The sequence below is a fragment of the Pogona vitticeps genome, chromosome 6 (assembly GCF_051106095.1).
Source record: "Pogona vitticeps strain Pit_001003342236 chromosome 6, PviZW2.1, whole genome shotgun sequence".
In the NCBI taxonomy this organism is placed as follows: Eukaryota; Metazoa; Chordata; class Lepidosauria; order Squamata; family Agamidae; genus Pogona; species Pogona vitticeps.
Window position 1 is genome coordinate 90,130,675 of NC_135788.1, and position 18,602 is coordinate 90,149,276.

Consider the following 18,602-nt stretch of genomic DNA (forward strand, 5'->3'; position numbering starts at 1 on the left):
AACTAGAACCCATGTTTAATCTTGCTCTTTTTTCTTCTCCTCCCAGACCTCACCATCAGGCTTTTTGGCCTGAGTTTTGGCAATACACAGAACAGCTTCCAAAGACATGGGTGGGTGGTACCTTTCCTAGCCACTAAAATCTCACCAACAGAAGCTAACTTCGATTCTGTAGGAGTCTTATTCAGGCTGGGCATTATAGAGCTATGTCTGTGCCAACGAAACATATAGTTTCCAAAATCCATGGCCAGATGTATGGGCCAAGCTTCCTTGTTCAATTCAAAATGGGGGCTGCTGGCATCAGCTCAGAGGAGGCAGGCTTCAGATTTTGCCTCAGTGGATGTATGGATTAGAATGTCCCTCCACAAAGGGTTACAAAAGGAGTTGCCAGTCCCCTCACAACCATGCTCTTGCCTTATATCAAAACACATCACTCCTTTTCACTACAGAGGTACACAGAAGTGCAACAAACCCAATATCAGGGTAATTTGGATAAATTTTAGTTTACAAACTGAATAAGCCAACTGCTGCCAAATTAAAAGTATTTCCATTGGGTTGGAGGAATATGTTGTCCAAAGTTCACAGTCCTGCTTGCTTGCCATTGCTTATTTCCCCTCATGGCTCCCCTTTGACATAGGTTGCACAGATTTAGGAAGCACATGAGGCCTGGGAACTTTAAAGTTCATACTGAATCTGAATTCCTCTGTGGGATTCTAGAACCAGGTTGATTGCAGAGTAGGGAATGAATGTCCTGGCTTTTAATGGCCTGGAAGGTTTTTTTTTTCTCCATTCAAAGCCATTTCTAGCACAGGAAGCAGGGGCCATTCCTATGAAGAGCATTTAAAAATAAGCAAGCCAAAAGCAAATGGTGAAAGTGCCCCTGGGGGGACCAATCTGAGGTCAGGACGAAAGCCAGTTGTGAGTCACAGCCTAGCAACTGAAAACCCCATGGATTAAATTATAATTTCCCCAAACGTATGCCCTTCAGATGTGTCAGGTTACACCTTCCCACTTCCTATGCCTGTATGTCTCTCACACAAATACACTAAACCAGTAGCTCCCAACTTTGGGTCCCGAGATGTTCTTGAGCTAAAACACCCAAAAGCCTTCACCACTAGCTGTGCTGGCCAGGATTTCTGGGAGCTGCCGTCCAAGATCACCTGGGTCACCCAAGGTTAGGAACCACTGAACTATTCTAATACTTATGTGTCATCAAGTTGATTCCAACTTATGCAACCTTTTCCTGGTTTATCTAAGTATAGAGTGTATATTCCCTTCTTCTGGGGATATACTGTATTGGTGGCTTGCCCAAGACCACATAGGCTGATTCATCTCTTATAAGTCACAGTGGGGAATTTAACTCTTGACCCTTGGCTCAACATCCAGGTGCTCCAGCTCCCTGAACTATCCAGCCAACTTTTTAATGATATGTTATTTTATCCAAGTATCTGAAGTGCTAACTTCAGACACAGAGAATGCTTGGTAAGAACAGCCAGGGCGAAGGTGCTGACCTCTTGTGTTTGAGACTCTGTGCTAAATCAATTTTACACAGAACATATATTTATATATATAGACAAAAAGAAACAGAAGATAGGGAAGACGCAACAGCAAGATATTCAGTGCATTGTAATAATATTTAATCCAGATGTTTGTTTCCAGTTGGGGTCTTTGGCCATCTAAATTCATAAAATCTCATGCATTCTTCAACATATACAATGCGTGTTACAAAGCCACCTTCCAACAGTAGAGCTGGCAAGATCCCAGACATTATTGCTTCAGTAAATGAGATTCCTGTGTGCTAGGCCCTCAGTGTATCAGGATATACTGTATATAATTTGTGTGTGTGTGTGCTCCAAACAGACATGACAAGCTCAGGAGACCCAGCAATAAGCTCAGGTCAGCCCCTTGCTCCAAACTCAGAAGAGGAAGCAGAAGGAAAAGGGAAAGTTATTGTGATGCACCAGGAGGAATATTTCTATCAGAGGGGAAGACTGTCATTTCCTGATAATTGAGTTCTCATCATGTTTCCTTCTGTCTACATCTCATTTCACCTCTATCCACTCAGAGTTTGGCTTCTCCTTCTCCTTAATATGGCAGATGTGTGATCCAGCCATGTCTACCCTACCATATTTATAGATTGATTGAACATGCCTTGCCAAATAGCATTTGCGTATCTCTTTGTCCTCCTCACTGTTTTCCTCATGTTTTTAATACAGTAGTCCTTAATTGCTCTCTGGGTGTGAAACAAACACCATACCCTTCAATACACTTATGTATGTTCTAGTTAACTCCTATGCACCTCTGGAGAAAGCCTTTGGAAAGGCATAAACAAAACCTTACAGGAGGCATAGCAGCTGGAACAACATGTGATTTAGTGTGGTTATGAGCATGAGAGAGGACAAAATAAGGCTTCTTTCATTGGAGACAATGTTCCATTATACACCTTATGAAGGAGAGGCTAGCTGAGCGCTGCTTTCTGCTAAAATCTAGCCACCATATTGTTTATACTGTTCATGAGATTATGAACATGAAGTGCTCGTGTGTTATAGATATTAAGTATTATAGCCTATGCAAACTGACAGATCTCAATATTGCCACTAGCTTACTGTTAGCATCATCTCTCAGATATACTGAGAGTTATGGAGTTGTATTGTACGTCTTGAGAACACATGTGTTCACCAAGACTATGCTTAAGTTCCCAGAAACTGATATCAGAATGAAAAGAAAATAATTCAAAATCTCACCACATCCTGAGATCATTTTTCTAAGGTTTTGGTTTACCAAAACATTGCTCTATTTTGCTTTGTAAGTCGTACGGCAGTGGTCCCCAACCGTTTTGACACCAGGGACTGGTTTAGTTGAAGACCATTCTCTCAAGGACCAAGGGGTGGTGGCGGTCATCTGTGTGTGTGTGTATGTGTGTGCACATGCATACATGTGTGTGCGTTCCTTTGGCCTTCGAAAATATATCTTGGCAGCCCAGTCCTTTCAAGGACCACGGGGTTGAGAAACCCTGCTGTATAGCATGGTTCAAAGATCAACATAAGCATGCTGAACCATGATTAGTTTTGATCTCCTACTTGCAAGAGTAGTATTCAGCTATGACAATGTATTATGGACTGGGCACCAAAAAGAAAAATTGATAATAATACTTAAATGAGAATTGAAAGAGGACTAAAATGTGTGCAAGCTTTCAAGAATTGGATATCCTTAAAGCTCGCACAAATTATTGTACCTTGTTCCTTAACATAAAGTTGTTACACAAATACGATTTGGGGGATTTTTTTCCCTTACATGTTCAACACAGCTATTTTTCCTTTTTTGTTCATACTGCTGAGTCATCATTTAGATACTTACATGTTTATGGGATCTCTTTCATAAGGGAACTTATCTACTCACAATATTAAATGAGAAGATTCCACTCATGGTGGTTTAGTGCCCTGCAATTATCTGTCAAATTTACCCTCCTTCTTCCTGCCCCATAGATACCATTGTCTGGTGATGCTAACATTTGAAAAAGTTCTTACTGTGTGTTTAATTTGTTTTAACAGCGTAGCCAATCGCAGCACAGTAAATAAATGTGTCAAGCTAGGGGCTAGCTCACATATTCATTTGATTTAACTATATTTGAATAGCGATGGGCAAATTCATTCCCATTGAAAAGCACTACACCTGAAATGACATGCCAGTCCTAATCTGTGTTAACCCAATCACATCTGCAGACCATGATCTAGTTTTCCAGAAATCCAATATGGAAGATGTGCGTAAGGATCAAGCTAGTGGATTCTTCAGGCTTAAAAGAATGAATTCAAGCATATATGCTCTAGGAATACATGGGTGAAAAAGCTGCCTGTGCAAACTTACAACAGAATACCCTACATGTACATGAGCAAGACATGCTTCAAATGGCCCTTTCCTCTGCCTTCAAGGAACAGGGAGAGGCCACAGCACAGTACACAAATGGCTACTTCAGAACATACATCGTAAAAGCCTGCTATCACCATATGAAGTTAGGAATTGTTCTGTATAGTGAGAGGGGCAAACCTTATTTTTCAGCTATCATACAAGAAATTAACTATTTTTGCCTGAGGAAGAAGCTAGTATCATGTGACAACATTAAATTGGATCAACCGGAAAGTCAAAATATTTTCTTAAGAATAGTGCCATTTGGATCCACAAACTAGACTCTAGAGCAGCCAATCTCAACCTTTTTTTTTTTTGGCCACAAACATAAATACAATATGAAAGAAATATAAACCAAATCAGGATTGTATAAGTTGCATAATGAACCTTACAAGGTGATGTGTGAAGGATTGTTTCCAGTCTGTGGCTCCCTTCAAATGTGCCAGCTTTCCCCCCCTCCAACCCCTGTTGAGAGTGGCTGTTCAAGAGCAATGAGCTTGGAAGATTCAGTATCACACACATTTGCCACAGATTCAGCATGTGGCCTTTGGCAGCTTACACACCTCTTGTTTTGCAGATCGATGCACAGCAGCTTCTAAAGTAGTCCGCATTACAGAAGTGCCAAAGACAGTAACAATCTGAGCTGTACATAAACTGTAGCTGAACATTTCCTGCTTTCTAGGTTGTGATGAATTTTGAAACAGAGAAGATGCTGATGCAAATAGAACCCTTTTCTGAATTCACTGATGAATTATGTTTCAGACCGTAAAACTTGTAATGTCTTTTTAGCTCCCTGTGGGACTCATTGATGACAGGGAAGAGCCTTTTAAAAAAATAAAACACCTTATTTCCTGGAAGGAAAGAAATGCCTGTCTTGAAGAAACAGGCAGGCTGTAAGATGGGGGGGAAAATGCCTGATCTTTATGTCATGTGGGAGGCAGGCAAAGTGCTCACTTACTTCCCATGCACAGTTATCACAGCTGACTCCACTTACCATGTGCACTGGATCATTTGCATACTGTATAGTTTTTGTGTAATTATGATAAGGTTCATTGTGTGAATAGGCTAGCACACATACTGAATATATTTCATACATGCAATGTTTACTCAGGCAAATGCTTTATGTATGCCTGTGCTGTGTACAAACCAGAGTTTGGAATAATTTCTTTTGGGGGGGGGGTTAAAACTCCCAGGATCCTCCTGTTTGTGAGGAGGTTCTGAGAACTGTAATACAAAAATTTAATGGCTAAAAATCCTGTTGTGTAGTTACGCAAGCTCTGGAAGTAAATTTTCATAAGTTAAGGAATCTCCAAAGACATTCTCTGTTGCCCTCCTGAGTTGCGTGCCACAAATACACTCTGTGGAGATTTCTTAGCTTACGTTAATTTGTCTCTAAAAGTTACAACATTTGTGCAACCTGGCAACAGGATTTTAGCCATATTTCCAGGCCCTGTCAATCTCTGCATACACTGAGAGGTTGATACCACATTCATGTCCAAGCTGAGAGCTCACCCCTGTGGGACTGGAGTACTGGACTAAATAGTCTTTTGGTCAGATCCAGCAGGTCTTGTCTTCTGTTTGATGTCATTGTGGACGTGCGGTTCTCAGCAAGGATGTCCTTTTCTTAACCATCCAATCCACTGAGGGAAATACCAGCTCATTCATGCTGCTGATACACGGACGACAGTCCTGCCTCCAAAGCTGAAGTCTCACTCTTTTTTTCCCCACTATAAAAATATATCTACAGATGCTGGAAGCATGCCAGGGAAGTGAGAACAGGTGAGAGATGAGCAGGGTCTTTCAGTTCCTCTTGGGAGTGACACAGTAACAATCTCAGCTTAGTTCCCAAAATCTGTCTGGCTGAGGAAGATCCCTGAGAAAATGTCCACACTGCTGTCAGTTATGTGGTGGTGGTGGTGGTAAGCCACCACATGCAGGAAGGGCAAAATAGTGATCAGGGAAGAGCCTGAATCTCGCATCAAGGAGGAGGCGGGAAACAGAGAAATCACAGAATGGTTAGCTTTCTAGGAGTTAACTGTGGAACAGGCTCTATGATGAGATTCTTAGTCAACGACGGCTTAGAAGCTATGAACAGTTGTTTTGCCTCTTTTTGTCTTTGGCAAGGGGTTGTACCAACCCTGAGCAACAACCACACACACACACACACATACGGACACAGAGAGAACCTCGAGGGTACTCTAATACACAGACAGAAGGACACAACACACCAGCTTGGCCTCTTTGGCCAGAAAACGACATCGTATTTCCACGTGGTACGCATGCGACACAGAATTATCATCGGGCTGAGGACAGCGCACTATGCCAAGATATAAAGAAAGGCCTGTAGGGTAAGGCTGGTTGACATCAGTTGGCATCTGTTGCTGTGGAAGCGTGACCCAAAGACAAGAGTGGGTGTGGGCGAATCACAGCGATGTGGAAAGCTCCCTCGCACACTTTATGCCACACAGCTGTCAGCAAAAAGAAAACCTTCAGAGGGAGTGATGTGGAAAAAAACCCAGACTGGAGGTAAATTTCCAGTCCTGACTAGATAGAACCAGGAGCACCACAAAGAAGATGGTACTCAAACCGATCCCCTCTTCCTTCTTCCATCCTTCAAATCAATGCTATCCTCAATCCATCCAGAAGATTCCGTGAAAGAGTGATTAACTAGCCAGATGCTCAGGTATGGGATAGACTAGAGCTTAAGGCAGGGCTGCCCCCCACCTGTTGTTGATCTCTCTTTCTACTTTTTCATCTTGCTTGAGTTCTTTTTAGTCTATCTTCAGATTTCTGTGAGTATGTCAGCAGGCACCAGCCCCCGCTTTTTGCCACTTGTCACCTTGATGAAACCATCGCTCTCATTGGTCTTCCCCACACCAACACAGATCTGGGAGGAACAGGAGATGAGGAGCAGAACATTACCAAAAAGATCCGAAGATACACCCACCACAAAAGAAAAACTCTAGTCACATGAGCATCTGTAGCATAGAGGCAGAACAAGTCCCTTCTCATTTACTATATACATCCAGAAACTCCTCTGCAGTCCAAGGTTGATCAAATTATTTAGGTGATTTACTAGAAAATCACTAAATGATAGCATTTGCCTGCCCAAAAAAAAAATAAGAAAAAATCAGCTGCAGCCCAGTTCCTGCCTCCTTTTGCCAAATAGCAGGGCTGACTGTCACCTAGCTCTGGAGGCTCATGAATTTTGCTTCCCCCCCGTTTCCCCCTCACCCATCCACCAAGTGCCCCTCTCCTGATTTGCATCCAAATTTACTGGATCTCATTTCCTTTTTAAAATTTGTGCCTAGACATTCTGCCTCGTACGTGCCTGAGATTAGTTTAAATTTGTTTGCTTGAAATGTATTAAGATGCACAGAAAGAATTATGTCGGCTGGCACAGGGCCCACTGGGATCAGATGCTGGCGTATCAGCCAGACAAATCAAGTGCCTCCCAGTAAATCATTAGCGGGTCTATGTTAGTCCAAGAGGGAAGGGAACTTGGAATGCACAGAGGGTTAGATTCAAATGCTACAGTGATAACCACTTGAGGATGTGAATTCCTGTTGGGAGTGTAATACATGAATATCCAGTTCATGGTTCCCGCAGCAGATTTAATGACGGCTCTAATGTCATGACTAGGGTGAAAGGGAAAGTATCCTATGTGCCACAAGGACATGAACTGATATCGCCAATAGCACTAATATGTCTGTGAGGCAGGATATAAGTCACTAATGATGCTGTACACTGTGAGGAGATGGATCACTTCACCAAGTTGTGTTACCCTCCCTGAAAAGCCAGAGGAATAAAAAGCAAAAAAGCAAAGTGTGCTGCTTATATACCACCCCATAGTGCTTCGAGCACTCTCTGGGCGGTTTACAAGTTAATTATGCAGGCTACGCATTACCCCCCCCCCAGCGAGCTGGATATTCATTACAAGTTAATTACGCAGGCTACACATTGCCCCCCCCCAGAGAGCTGGGTATTCATTTTACTGACCTCGGAAGGATAGAAGGCTGAGTCAAGCATGAGCCGGCTACCTGGGATTGAACCCCCCAGCTCGCGGGGGAGGGGCAATGTGTAGCCTGCATAATTAACTTGTAAACTGCACAGAGAGTGCTTGAAGCACTATGGGGCGGTATATTTATTTATTTATTTATTTGATTTATATCCCGCCCATCTGGTATATTTATACCACTCTGAGCGGCTAAGCAGCACGCTTTGCTTTGCTATATATTTGTGGGACTGTAATTGTTTGGGGGTCTTAGATGTGAATAATATTCCAGTCAAAGCCAGGGGACACATGGCCCCAGAGGCTTATTGGAAAGAGTAAAGGTGGCAGATGTGATTCATCCAGAGATGTATCGGCAGAGATAAGAAAAGTCACTTTTTTCATACTATGATTGCAGAATACCCCAATCAGCATTGTCACTGATCATGCGAATACTGGTCTTCCAAGAGCTGTACTCAAAAAGCCAACTTTTCTGATCTGTTGGTATTAGACGGCCTCTTCTGTTAGTAGGCACAGGATCTTTGTTTTAATTTTTTTTTGGGGGGGGGGTTGCTTTGTTCTTTGTTTGTTTGTTCTGTGATACACTAGCAGTTCTCTCATGTTGCCTAGTTTGAAATAATTACAACTGACTGTGTTTAAGCTGATGCATTCTTCATATTGTTGTTTGCTTGGCTTTAAAATAAATGCTAATGAAAAATTAAATACAATGAAACAAATAAATAAATATGGAATGGAATGGTAATGCTCTCTTTTCAAAACAAGCAAGGCAACCACACCAGTACTTTGCTAGCAACAGAGTACAAGCCAAAGATGTGAAAATAGTGTTGTCAAGCCAGCATATCAGATCATGTAAACAGACCACTTTCCAAGCCAATTTAGTCATATGACTCTGACTTGGGAGACAGTGATCACATGTTGTTGTTGTTGTTTAGTTATTTAGTCGTGTCTGACTCTTCGTGACCCCATGGACCAGAGCATGCCAGGCCCTCCTGTCTTCCACTGCCTCCTGGAGTTCAAGTACAACAAAGTATGCTTAAGAGTGAAAATGAGATCCATGGGAATTTTAATTAAAACAACAAAAACTAGAAACTCACTTTAATTTTTTTTTTAAGTGATGCTTGGAATTTTCAGCTATCTAATGCATAAATTCCTTAAAGGCACAGAGAACATGTACAGTAGAAATAAGGAACATTTGATGTTGTTCTTGAGGGTACATATATTTCCTTACTAATAGCCCTTTGAACCATATATTAATGTGGACATGGCTATCTCTTCTTTCTTCTTCTGTCATGCTATTTTTTAATATCTCTCTCTTTCTGACACTCCTTCTACTCAGCAGCTGCAAAGGGAAAAACAGGGTGTTTCCGCCAGAGGTCTGAACGGTTTGACAGCAGGGGCTTTTAATCTTTGGCTGAAAACCATAGAGTTGTGGATTAGAGTTGCCCACCCCTGCCCCACCCCTGCCATGTGGGGTGTTGGCTCCTACCTGGTTTTCCTTAAGACTGAGCTGCCCTTGCTCCTTATTGCCATAGAAAGTCTTGCCACATCTCCAGACTGTTTCACCTGGACGAACCCGCTGTACAAAATTGGCTGGGAAGAAGCCCATGCGATCGCCCATCTTCCCCTAGAAAATTAAAACAAAAAAAATAACAAGCCATTGTTCACCTCATTAATTGCATCTGTGTACAATTTTAAGCGTAATGTGGTTTGCACATTAAGAGTATTAAAATTCCTTATAAAAAATAAGTGACAATAACCACAGTTCAAAAATATCACCTAAAATCGCCAGGGAAGTAAAAAGCAGTCATGATTTTTAATAATACTAATACTAATACTAATACTAATACTAATACTAATACTAATAATGATGATGATGATGATGATGATGATGATGATGATGATGCACTGTCAAGTCAATTCTGAGTTATGGTGACCCTTTTCAGGGTTTTCCAGGTACAGAAGACACATACGTGGTCTACCATTCCCTTCTTCTGGGGGTGTCCTGGGACTGCGCAGATGGCCCAAGGCCACACAGGCTGGCTCTTATTGCAGGAGGCACAGTGGGGAACTGAACTCCCAACCTCTAGCTCCACAGCCAGATACTTAAACCACTGAGCTATCCAGCCAGACACCAGCAGGATGATTTAGGAAATGAGGACAAAGCTGTATGGCACACAAAGCTCTGTCCTTTTAAGAGAAAAAGATAATGAAGAGGTTCAGCAGGAACAGCTGGGAAGGCTGGCACTTTCCAGACTTCCTCTCAGCATCTGTCACCTTAGGTGGCTGCCTCCATGAGTTTCCTCTTGGAGTACATGCCAAGGTGTTAGTTTAAAAGCCGCATTAAAGTTCTGATTAATCAGGGAAAAAACCAGATGTATGATTCCTATAGTAAGACAGGAGGTTAAAGCTACATTCATCAGCAAGGCTACCAACACTCTGTATATACAAGTATTTTGCTATCCTATTTTTCAATTGCTTCTTTCTTCTGGTTGCCATGAAAAGTCCTGCAGCATCCCCGGACTCTCTCACCTGGACAAACTTGCTGCACAAAATTGGCTGGAAAGAAGCCCGTGTGATCAACCATCTTTCCCTAGAAATTACTCTTCTAATGAAAATCTATATATGGAAGTATATAACGTTCAGGATTCTAACTTGGATGCTTAGCATTAAAAAATAATTCACAGACTGCACTTTAGCCATCTCTGCCTCACATTTGAATATAAGTGCACACATTGGCTGAAATCCTGTTGCGTACCCCCTGTGTGAAAAACAGAGATGACCTCATTCTTAGGGGGAAATTGCACTTGGTTAAAGGCAATTTTGGAGTGTACATGACTCATACAAAATGCAGTGAAGTCACATGCATCCCAAAATCACCAAAGGAAGTCTATAATCAGGGACACATGCCCGTTGTAGGCATGTGGAGATGCACAATAGGATTTCAGTCACTAATTACACCTTTGTTGATATATTTTAGATGGGCAGGAAAGACCATTTTTATTTCACCAGACTTTGGATAGATTTTATTTGTACACTAACTTTGTCAGCTATTTCTTTACTTTGTGTTTGTAGTGGTTTTACTGTTCTCATTTTTATTGTGTTAAAATTGTGTGTTATTGTTTGAATGGAGTCCTAGAGAGAGGCCCTTGAAAGGCTATGAATACACATCTATGTTCATAAAACAATAAGACGGCTGCCTCTCACACTTGATTTTATACAACAAAAGACAGTAGAGGAAAACCTCCTTGATAACTTAGAGCAGGTGCTCCTTAAAATTCTGCCTTTGAACCTCATAAGGTTATTCCTCTGTTTAGAGGAAGATTTTCTGAGGTTTTGTCATAGTCAGATGCTAGTGGTTTGGATGCACTGAGATTGATGCAAATGGTCTTGAGTAGACTGACAGTAATATTCTTAAGGAGGGAAATATCTGACTGGATTCCTCAGTGGAATTTGCTTTTTATTGCAACCTCTGACCCCTTAGGCATAATGCTTAATTTCCAAAAGCCAGACAAATGGATGTTATGTGAACCTATGTGTTCTTTCTTTTCAAACAAATACTTTTCAGATTGCTTTTTATTATCCCTTGCTATTTATTTATGTTTAATTTGGGGGGCGGGAACCAGGCACAATACCCAGTCAAACCTGCAAGCCTACACTTTCTAACTGTGTATAGGTTGCTTAGGGTTGCCTCAGGGCTGAAGGAAAAGAAACTTCCATATGATCAGAGGCACATTCTCCTACGCAATTACTTCAAGGCTGAGACTCAGCATTTCAAGCAAAATACCAGCATTTCACCTCCTATCCTCAACAATACAATAGCTCTTTTGCTTTCCAACATCACTTGGTGTTAAAAAGCAAGAGCAGCATCAGATAATGTTGAAAATTAAATGCCTCCATGAGCTTATCTTGGAATGGCAAAAAAAAAGGTAACAAGGTGCAAGGTTCTGTCTTATTTGCTCTGTCCTCTGACTCTTTATGTGTCTCTCTGGGCAGACGGAAAGCTTTGGAACTGTGAAGGATGCTCTTGGAATCAGCCTCGTTGCTATGGCAACAGGGACAAGTAACCAGATGTGTGACTAACTGGCTCAGAGGCCAAAGCTTTTTCCTTGAGGGCCGACAGAGTGTGTCTGTGCATGTGCATCTAGGTGTGTGCATGAAAGTGCACAGGTGTGAGAAAGAATACCAAATGGAAGAGGGGGAGAGTGTAACTTGCACACATGAACGAGGCAAGAGAATGGTGTTGTGTGCAGGTGTAGTAGGCCCGTTAGTATATAACCTTCCCTTACTACAGATATATTAGACTACAATTTTCACCTGGCTAAGAGTTAGTGATCCAACACATCTAGAAGACACCAAATAATGGGTGGTAATATAAGAATGCATGGGAACGAACATATAATGCAAAGACATGAATGTCTGACTGGAAGTGACCAGGTCCAGAAGCCAAGAAAGGGTTTGCTCAGAAGACATAACATCACCAAGATGGCCAAGAGTCACAAAGTCAACCTCTATCTCTCTGGGATGTTATCTACCTGTAATTGGTTGACTGACCGAACCCAAAGGGTGATCACAAATGGCTCCCCTTCATCCTGGAAAGAGGTGACTAGTAGGGAGCCCCAAGGTTCTGTTCTGGGTCCCAAGTTATTCAACATCTTTATAAATGACTTGAATGAAGGAATACAGAGTATGTTGATTAAATTGGCAGATTACCAAATTGGCGGGGGTTGCTACCCCATTTCCCCTAAAATAAGACCTAATCGGAAAATAAGCCCTAGTAGGATTTTTCAGGATGCTCATGATATAAGCCCTACCCCAAAACTAAGCCCTAGTTAAGTGAAACCCCGCCCTCCACCATTGTGCAGCAACCAGAAGAAGATGACATAAATGTATTTGAATAAATATAGATTGTTGTAAATAAAAAAAAATAAGACATTCCCTGAAAATAAGCCCTAATGCTTTTTTGGAGCAAAAAATAATATAAGACCCTGTCTTATTTTTGGGGAAACAGGGTAATTCCCCAGAGGACAGGATTATAATTCAAAATGACCGTGACAGATTAGAGTCCTCGGCCAAAACTAACAAAATGAATTTCAACAGTAAGAAATGTAAGGTCCTACAGCTAAGCAGAAAAAATGAACTGCACATATATAGGATGGAAGGCACCTGGCTAGACAACAGTACCTGTGAAAGTTATCTAGGAGTCTTGGTAGACCACAAGCTGAACATGAGTCAGCAGTGTTATGTGGCTGCCAAGAAAGCCAATGCAATTCTTGGTTGTATCAATAGGAGTATAGTGTCTAGATCAAGGGAAGTGATAGTAGCACTCTATTCTGCTTTGGTCAGACCTCACCTGGAGTATTGTGTCCAGTTCCGGGCACCTGAATTCAAAAAGGATGCTGACAACCTGGAACGTATCCAGAGGAGGGCAACTAAAATGGTTAAAGGTCTGGAAGCAGTGTCCTACGAGGAGCGGCTTAGGGAATTGGGAATGTTTAGCCTTACAAAAACAAAGTTAAGAGGGGACATGATGGCCATGTTTAAATATTTGAAAGGATGTCATGTTGAAGAAGGGACTGGTTTGTTTTCCAGGGCTCCAGAGACTAGGACACGGAGCAATGGTTTCAAACTACAGGAAAAGAGATTCCATCTGAACATTAGGAAGAACTTCCTGACAGTCAGAGCTGTCCAGCGGTGGAATAGGCTGCCTCAAAGGGTGGTGGAGTCTCCTTCTTTGGAGGTTTTTAAGCAGAGGCTGGATGGTCATCGGTTGGGAGTACTTTGATGGATGTTCCTGTATTGCAGGGGGTTGGACTGGATGGCCTCAGTGGTCTCTTCCAACTCTCTGACTCTATGACTCTACATATTTTTGAAATTTATAATATGCTTTCCACAAAAGAGGTCTCAAAGCAGGTTTGCAAATCAACACTTCAGGCAGCAAATAAAATGTCCTGTTTCCACTCACCTTCCACCAGTCTTCATTGGAGTCATCCACCAGCATAATTCGATCTCCAGGCCTACAGGGATGGAGAAGGTCTTATTTATCTCAGTTTGCAACTGGCATTTTGGAGACTGGGTGCAGGGGGTGGAGAGGATGTTAGGAGGGGGTAACTGTCACCCACCAGCTAGAAGAATGCCCACCAACCCACATCACTTCAGTAATTAGCAATGAAATTGAACTTTTTCCTGAGCAATGCTTATATTGCCTTCTTAATCATCTTAACAGCAACCATGGGAGGCTGCCGAGAATTCATGAATATCTTCAAATTCTAGGTGTTTCTGCACGTGCATCAGAGACATTAGTTCCCTTCAGAGTAACCAGAACATTCTCAAGGGTGAGCGGGCACACCGTCCAAGGATTTGCCAGCTTGTACCTCATGCTCTGAAGCAATGATTTGGCAAGATGGGGCATCGGGTGCACTTACTTCAGGGGTAGATCATTGTTCTCTTGAGGCATAAACTTGTAGAGAGCTACATAGGAATACATGGGTGAGATCTCCTTGCGGATGGAGCCCCGGGCTGACTGTTAGGAATAGGAAAAAAAGGGGGAAAGACTTTAGAAACTTCATTCCAGCCTATTACCCTGTTTCCCCAAAAATAAGACCTAACCTGAAAAATAAGCCCTAGTATGATTTTTCAGGATGCTCGTAATATAAGCCCTACCCCAAAAATAAGCCCCAGTTGAGTGAAACCCCGCCCTCCACCATTGTGCAGCAACCAGAAGATGATAACAGGACTGTATTTGAATCAATGTACAGTATATTGCTGTACATGAAAAAAAGAGACATTCCCTGAAAATAAGCCCTAATGCATTTTTGGAGCAAAAATTAATTTAAGGTACTGTCTTATTTTCGGGGAAACAGGGTACTGCTGCTGCTGCTGCTGCTGCTACCACCACCACTACTTCTACTACCACCATCATCGATATCTATCTATCTATCTATCTATCTATCTATCTATCTATCTATCTATCTATCTATCTATCTATCTATCTATCTATCTATCTATCTATCTATCTATCTACCTACCTACCTACCTACCTACCTACCTACCTACCTACCTACCTACCTACCTACCTACCTACCTACCTACCTACCTATCTATTTGATTGGTTGGTTGGTTGGTTGGTTGGTTGGTTGGTTGGTTGGTTGGTTGGTTGGTTGGTTGGTTGGTTGGTTGATACCTACCTACCTACCTACCTACCTACCTACCTACCTACCTACCTACCTACCTACCTACCTACCTACCTACCTACCTACCTACCTACCTACCTACCTACCTACCACCCATGTGGCAGCCGGGGTCACTCTGGGCGGTTTACAACATATAAACAAACTCTGAACTAACAAGAATAAGATACAGTGTTTTCAATATGTTTAACATGTTTTGCTAAGCATGCAAAGGGTGGAACAGAACAGAGAAAGCTCAGGTATGGGGTGGGACAAATTTTGGAAGCTGGTATTTGTGTGAAGTAGAGCTATACAGAGTTGATGAGAACCATTCCTCAGACATTTTGCCCATGTTGATGTCAGTTCATTTATTTAAGCTGTACTTTAGGGTTGTGTTGGGAGTTCTGCTAGAGCGGGAGTAGGGTTACGGACAGTTCCCAAACTGCACAAGAGTCTCCAAAATGGCTGAAAGTGCTCCTGCTCCACCCCTGTATCCAAGGGGCCTCCTTGCCTCTCTCTCCAATGTTCAAGTTTAAAAGAACTCAGGAAGTCCCTTGTGATCTCTAGGCAAGTGGGAGGCAATTGAACACCCCTGGCCCTTCCCACACACCCCTGAAATGGGTATTTCTTTTTTTCAAAGGGAGCTGGTTGGTATGAGGGCTGGCATGGGTGGGAAATGGATGAATCCCTCCCAGTTGTCACAGCTCTGCCTGTTGCTACTGTAGAGGGAAGAGAACTGAAGTGGGAATCTTTTAGTTTTCTCAAAAAGCAAAGGTTGTGTGTGCATTTTCTGAAGTCATTATGAACTGGGCAAGGGCAGTCAAAATGTCTACCACAATTTTAAAAATACCTGTTGTGGGGGGAATTCAAAAGGTCCTACTATCTTTGCAACTTACTGGGAGATACCATTAAAGTGGATAGCTTAGAAAATGAACATACATTTACAGAGTGAATATCTTATCCACTAACCCATTTTATTCAAGAGGTGCTGCATTAAATACCCCTCTAGGAAAAGGACAGTAATCGAACCAGGCATCTTAAAAATAGAAAAGTACAGTGTGCTATTCCATGCAATCTATTTTAAAATCTGGGCTAGAAATGTTTGATTTGGATTTTTTTTAAAGTAAGAATTACATTTATTTATTTAAGAAAACACCCCAGCTGCTTAAGTGATATACAGAATCAAAGTTCTAAAACATACTTCATATTGTATTCGTCTTTTTTTTACTTGGGGGAATAAGAAATTACAAGAGTAGTCCCTGGCCTGTGTAATCAGACGTAAGACCTCACTGGAGCCCTATTGTGGGATTATAGCCTGGAGGTCAGGACAGCTACAACAGTAGTGCTAACCAAGATGTATGTGTCACATATTCTGCTCCCCTAATTTTCAACTGGCTTTTCATGTGTTGAACGTGAAGCTCTAAAGAGGTAGCTGCATGTGCAATTGACTGCATGTGTTTAGACACCACATCTACAATTAGAAGCCCTGATGCATCAGGGCACCTGAATGTGGGAGTGCCATTGGTACACGCAAACAGACCTTTTCAGACCTTCATGACGCATCCAGACAGGACTTGAGTCAATGGGACTTAACTTCCATGTAAGTGGAAGAGATTTGAAGAAACAGCCTTGGGTTGAGTGAGAAGCCATATCATGAAATGCTAATGCTGTTCTGGCACACTGAAAGTATGAATAATACAAATCAAATACAAGGAGAGGGATTGACTCACACCCCTCCATTGTCATTCCTATAGGCAACACCCTGAATCCAGGGTACCTTCACTACCACTGGAAAGGTTCTGCTTGATTTCAGACTCTGGAAAAACACTGGATCCAGGAGTTTCTTCTTTTGTGACCCATTGCCCTCCATGACTAAATGTAATGCAGCTAGAGATAGAGGGAAAGGGTTTAGCATGCTCTCCTGCCTCATATGCATATTATCCATATTTTCACCTCCCTTGACTATGGCTAGGTTCTCCTTGAATTACAAGACCAACTTCGTCATAGTTTGAGTAAATCTCTTTTCCTTCTAAGCTTCTGAATGAAGTGTGTAAGTCTGGCACCTGTTTTCCTGGGCTTTTCTCTTCTGATGTAGTGGTGCCCTCACCTTCCGCTGGCAGTGAGAAAACTGAAACAAACAAAAGAAAGAATATCAAGCACTGCAGGAACTCAAGAAGTGTAGACAGTAGTGTTGCCAGGCTATGTAACCCTCCTCTTACAGACCTCCTCCCCAGAAAGGATAAGGTCTAGGTAGGAAGATTGTAAAGTACTCTGGGGGATTCCCTACAGAGCCAGCCCTATTACTGGGTAGAGTGAGACAGCCATTTCAGGTAGCAGAGTCTGGGCGTAATGGAAAGACATCAGCAAATGGCAAACTGTTAATTTATTATTATTCGGTTGGATTCAGACTAAGTTATTCTCCTTGGTTTCATTGGACCTGAGGGACATGGTGGCGCTGCGGGCTAAACCGCAGAAGCCTGTGCTGCAGGGTCAGAAGACCAAGCAGTCGTAAGATTGAATCAACGCGACGGAGTGAGCTCCCGTCACTTGTCCCAGTTCCCGCCAACCTAGCGGTTCGAAAGCATGCAAATTCAAGTAGATCAATAGGGACCACCTCGGTGGGAAGGTAACAGTGTTCTGTGTCTAAGTCGCACTGGCCATGTGACCACGGAAGATTGTCTTCGGACAAAACGCTGGCTCTATGGCTTGGAAACGGGGATGAGCACCGCCCCCTAGAGTCGAACACAACTGGACAAAAATTGTCAAGGGGAACCTTTACCTTTACCTTTACTTCATTGGACCTGGCTGGTATAGCACAAAGTTTAGGTCTAACCCACTGTCTTTTCACTACCCGGGAATGAGGGAAGATGCTGACAGAATTTTCTGGTCAGGTAGATGATAGATTGGTTGGCTTGGAGCACAGTGCACAGTGACTGGGGAGGGGCAGGATTTGCTCTTCTGCCTCAGGCAGCAAATATTTTGGGCCAGTCCTGATTCCTTAGCCCTCTTAGTCAACGGGACAGTGGTTCCCATAAGACACATAATACCTAGACTCACATACAGGGTCTGTTTTCTAGTTTCTCTATCATCTCTTTCTTCTTATGAGAACTGCTGACAGAAATCAGTGGAGAAGTCCAAGATTTCTAATGGAGCTCCTATAGCTTTGTGGAAGCATGTCATACCCCATACCAATTACAGTACCTCCAAGACCAGATGGTAACTGTTTAGACAAGAATTCATACTCTAGCTAACTGGTGTCTTATTCTGTGCAGTAATTTTCATTTTTGATTTGGCTTAATGCTTAAGCATTTAAAAGCACGACGTAGCTACACACAAGTAGATGAAACATGATTCTATGTGCATTAGGCACTTTGTAGGGTCTGGAGGAGACCTGAAGAAGTACTTTACGTAGGTGGATTTTTGTTGTCATCTGAAGATTGTTTTTCATGGGATATTCTTGGCTGGGATCCCAACCCAGCTTCAGCCCTTCTAACATTCAACATCAACAGCAGATTATTTTGCAG

At 42.4% G+C, this 18,602-nt stretch overlaps 1 protein-coding gene across 4 annotated transcripts in view; it reads right to left on the reverse strand.

The window, feature by feature from the left end:
• Nucleotides 1-1,612: 1,612 nt before the first annotated feature.
• STAC2 (SH3 and cysteine rich domain 2) overlaps nucleotides 1,613-18,602 on the reverse strand; it is a 54,800-nt gene continuing 37,810 nt past the window's right edge. For all 4 annotated transcript variants that reach the window (XM_073004213.2, XM_073004212.2, XM_073004211.2 and 1 more), the window contains exons 7-11: nucleotides 17,142-17,206; nucleotides 14,335-14,432; nucleotides 13,875-13,926; nucleotides 9,399-9,536; nucleotides 1,613-6,787 (exon numbers count right to left, since the gene is read on the reverse strand). In XM_073004213.2, the coding sequence (XP_072860314.2) occupies nucleotides 6,683-6,787; nucleotides 9,399-9,536; nucleotides 13,875-13,926; nucleotides 14,335-14,432; nucleotides 17,142-17,206 (458 nt within the window). In that variant the 3' untranslated portion in view covers nucleotides 1,613-6,682. The remainder of the gene's footprint in view (nucleotides 6,788-9,398; nucleotides 9,537-13,874; nucleotides 13,927-14,334; nucleotides 14,433-17,141; nucleotides 17,207-18,602) is intronic.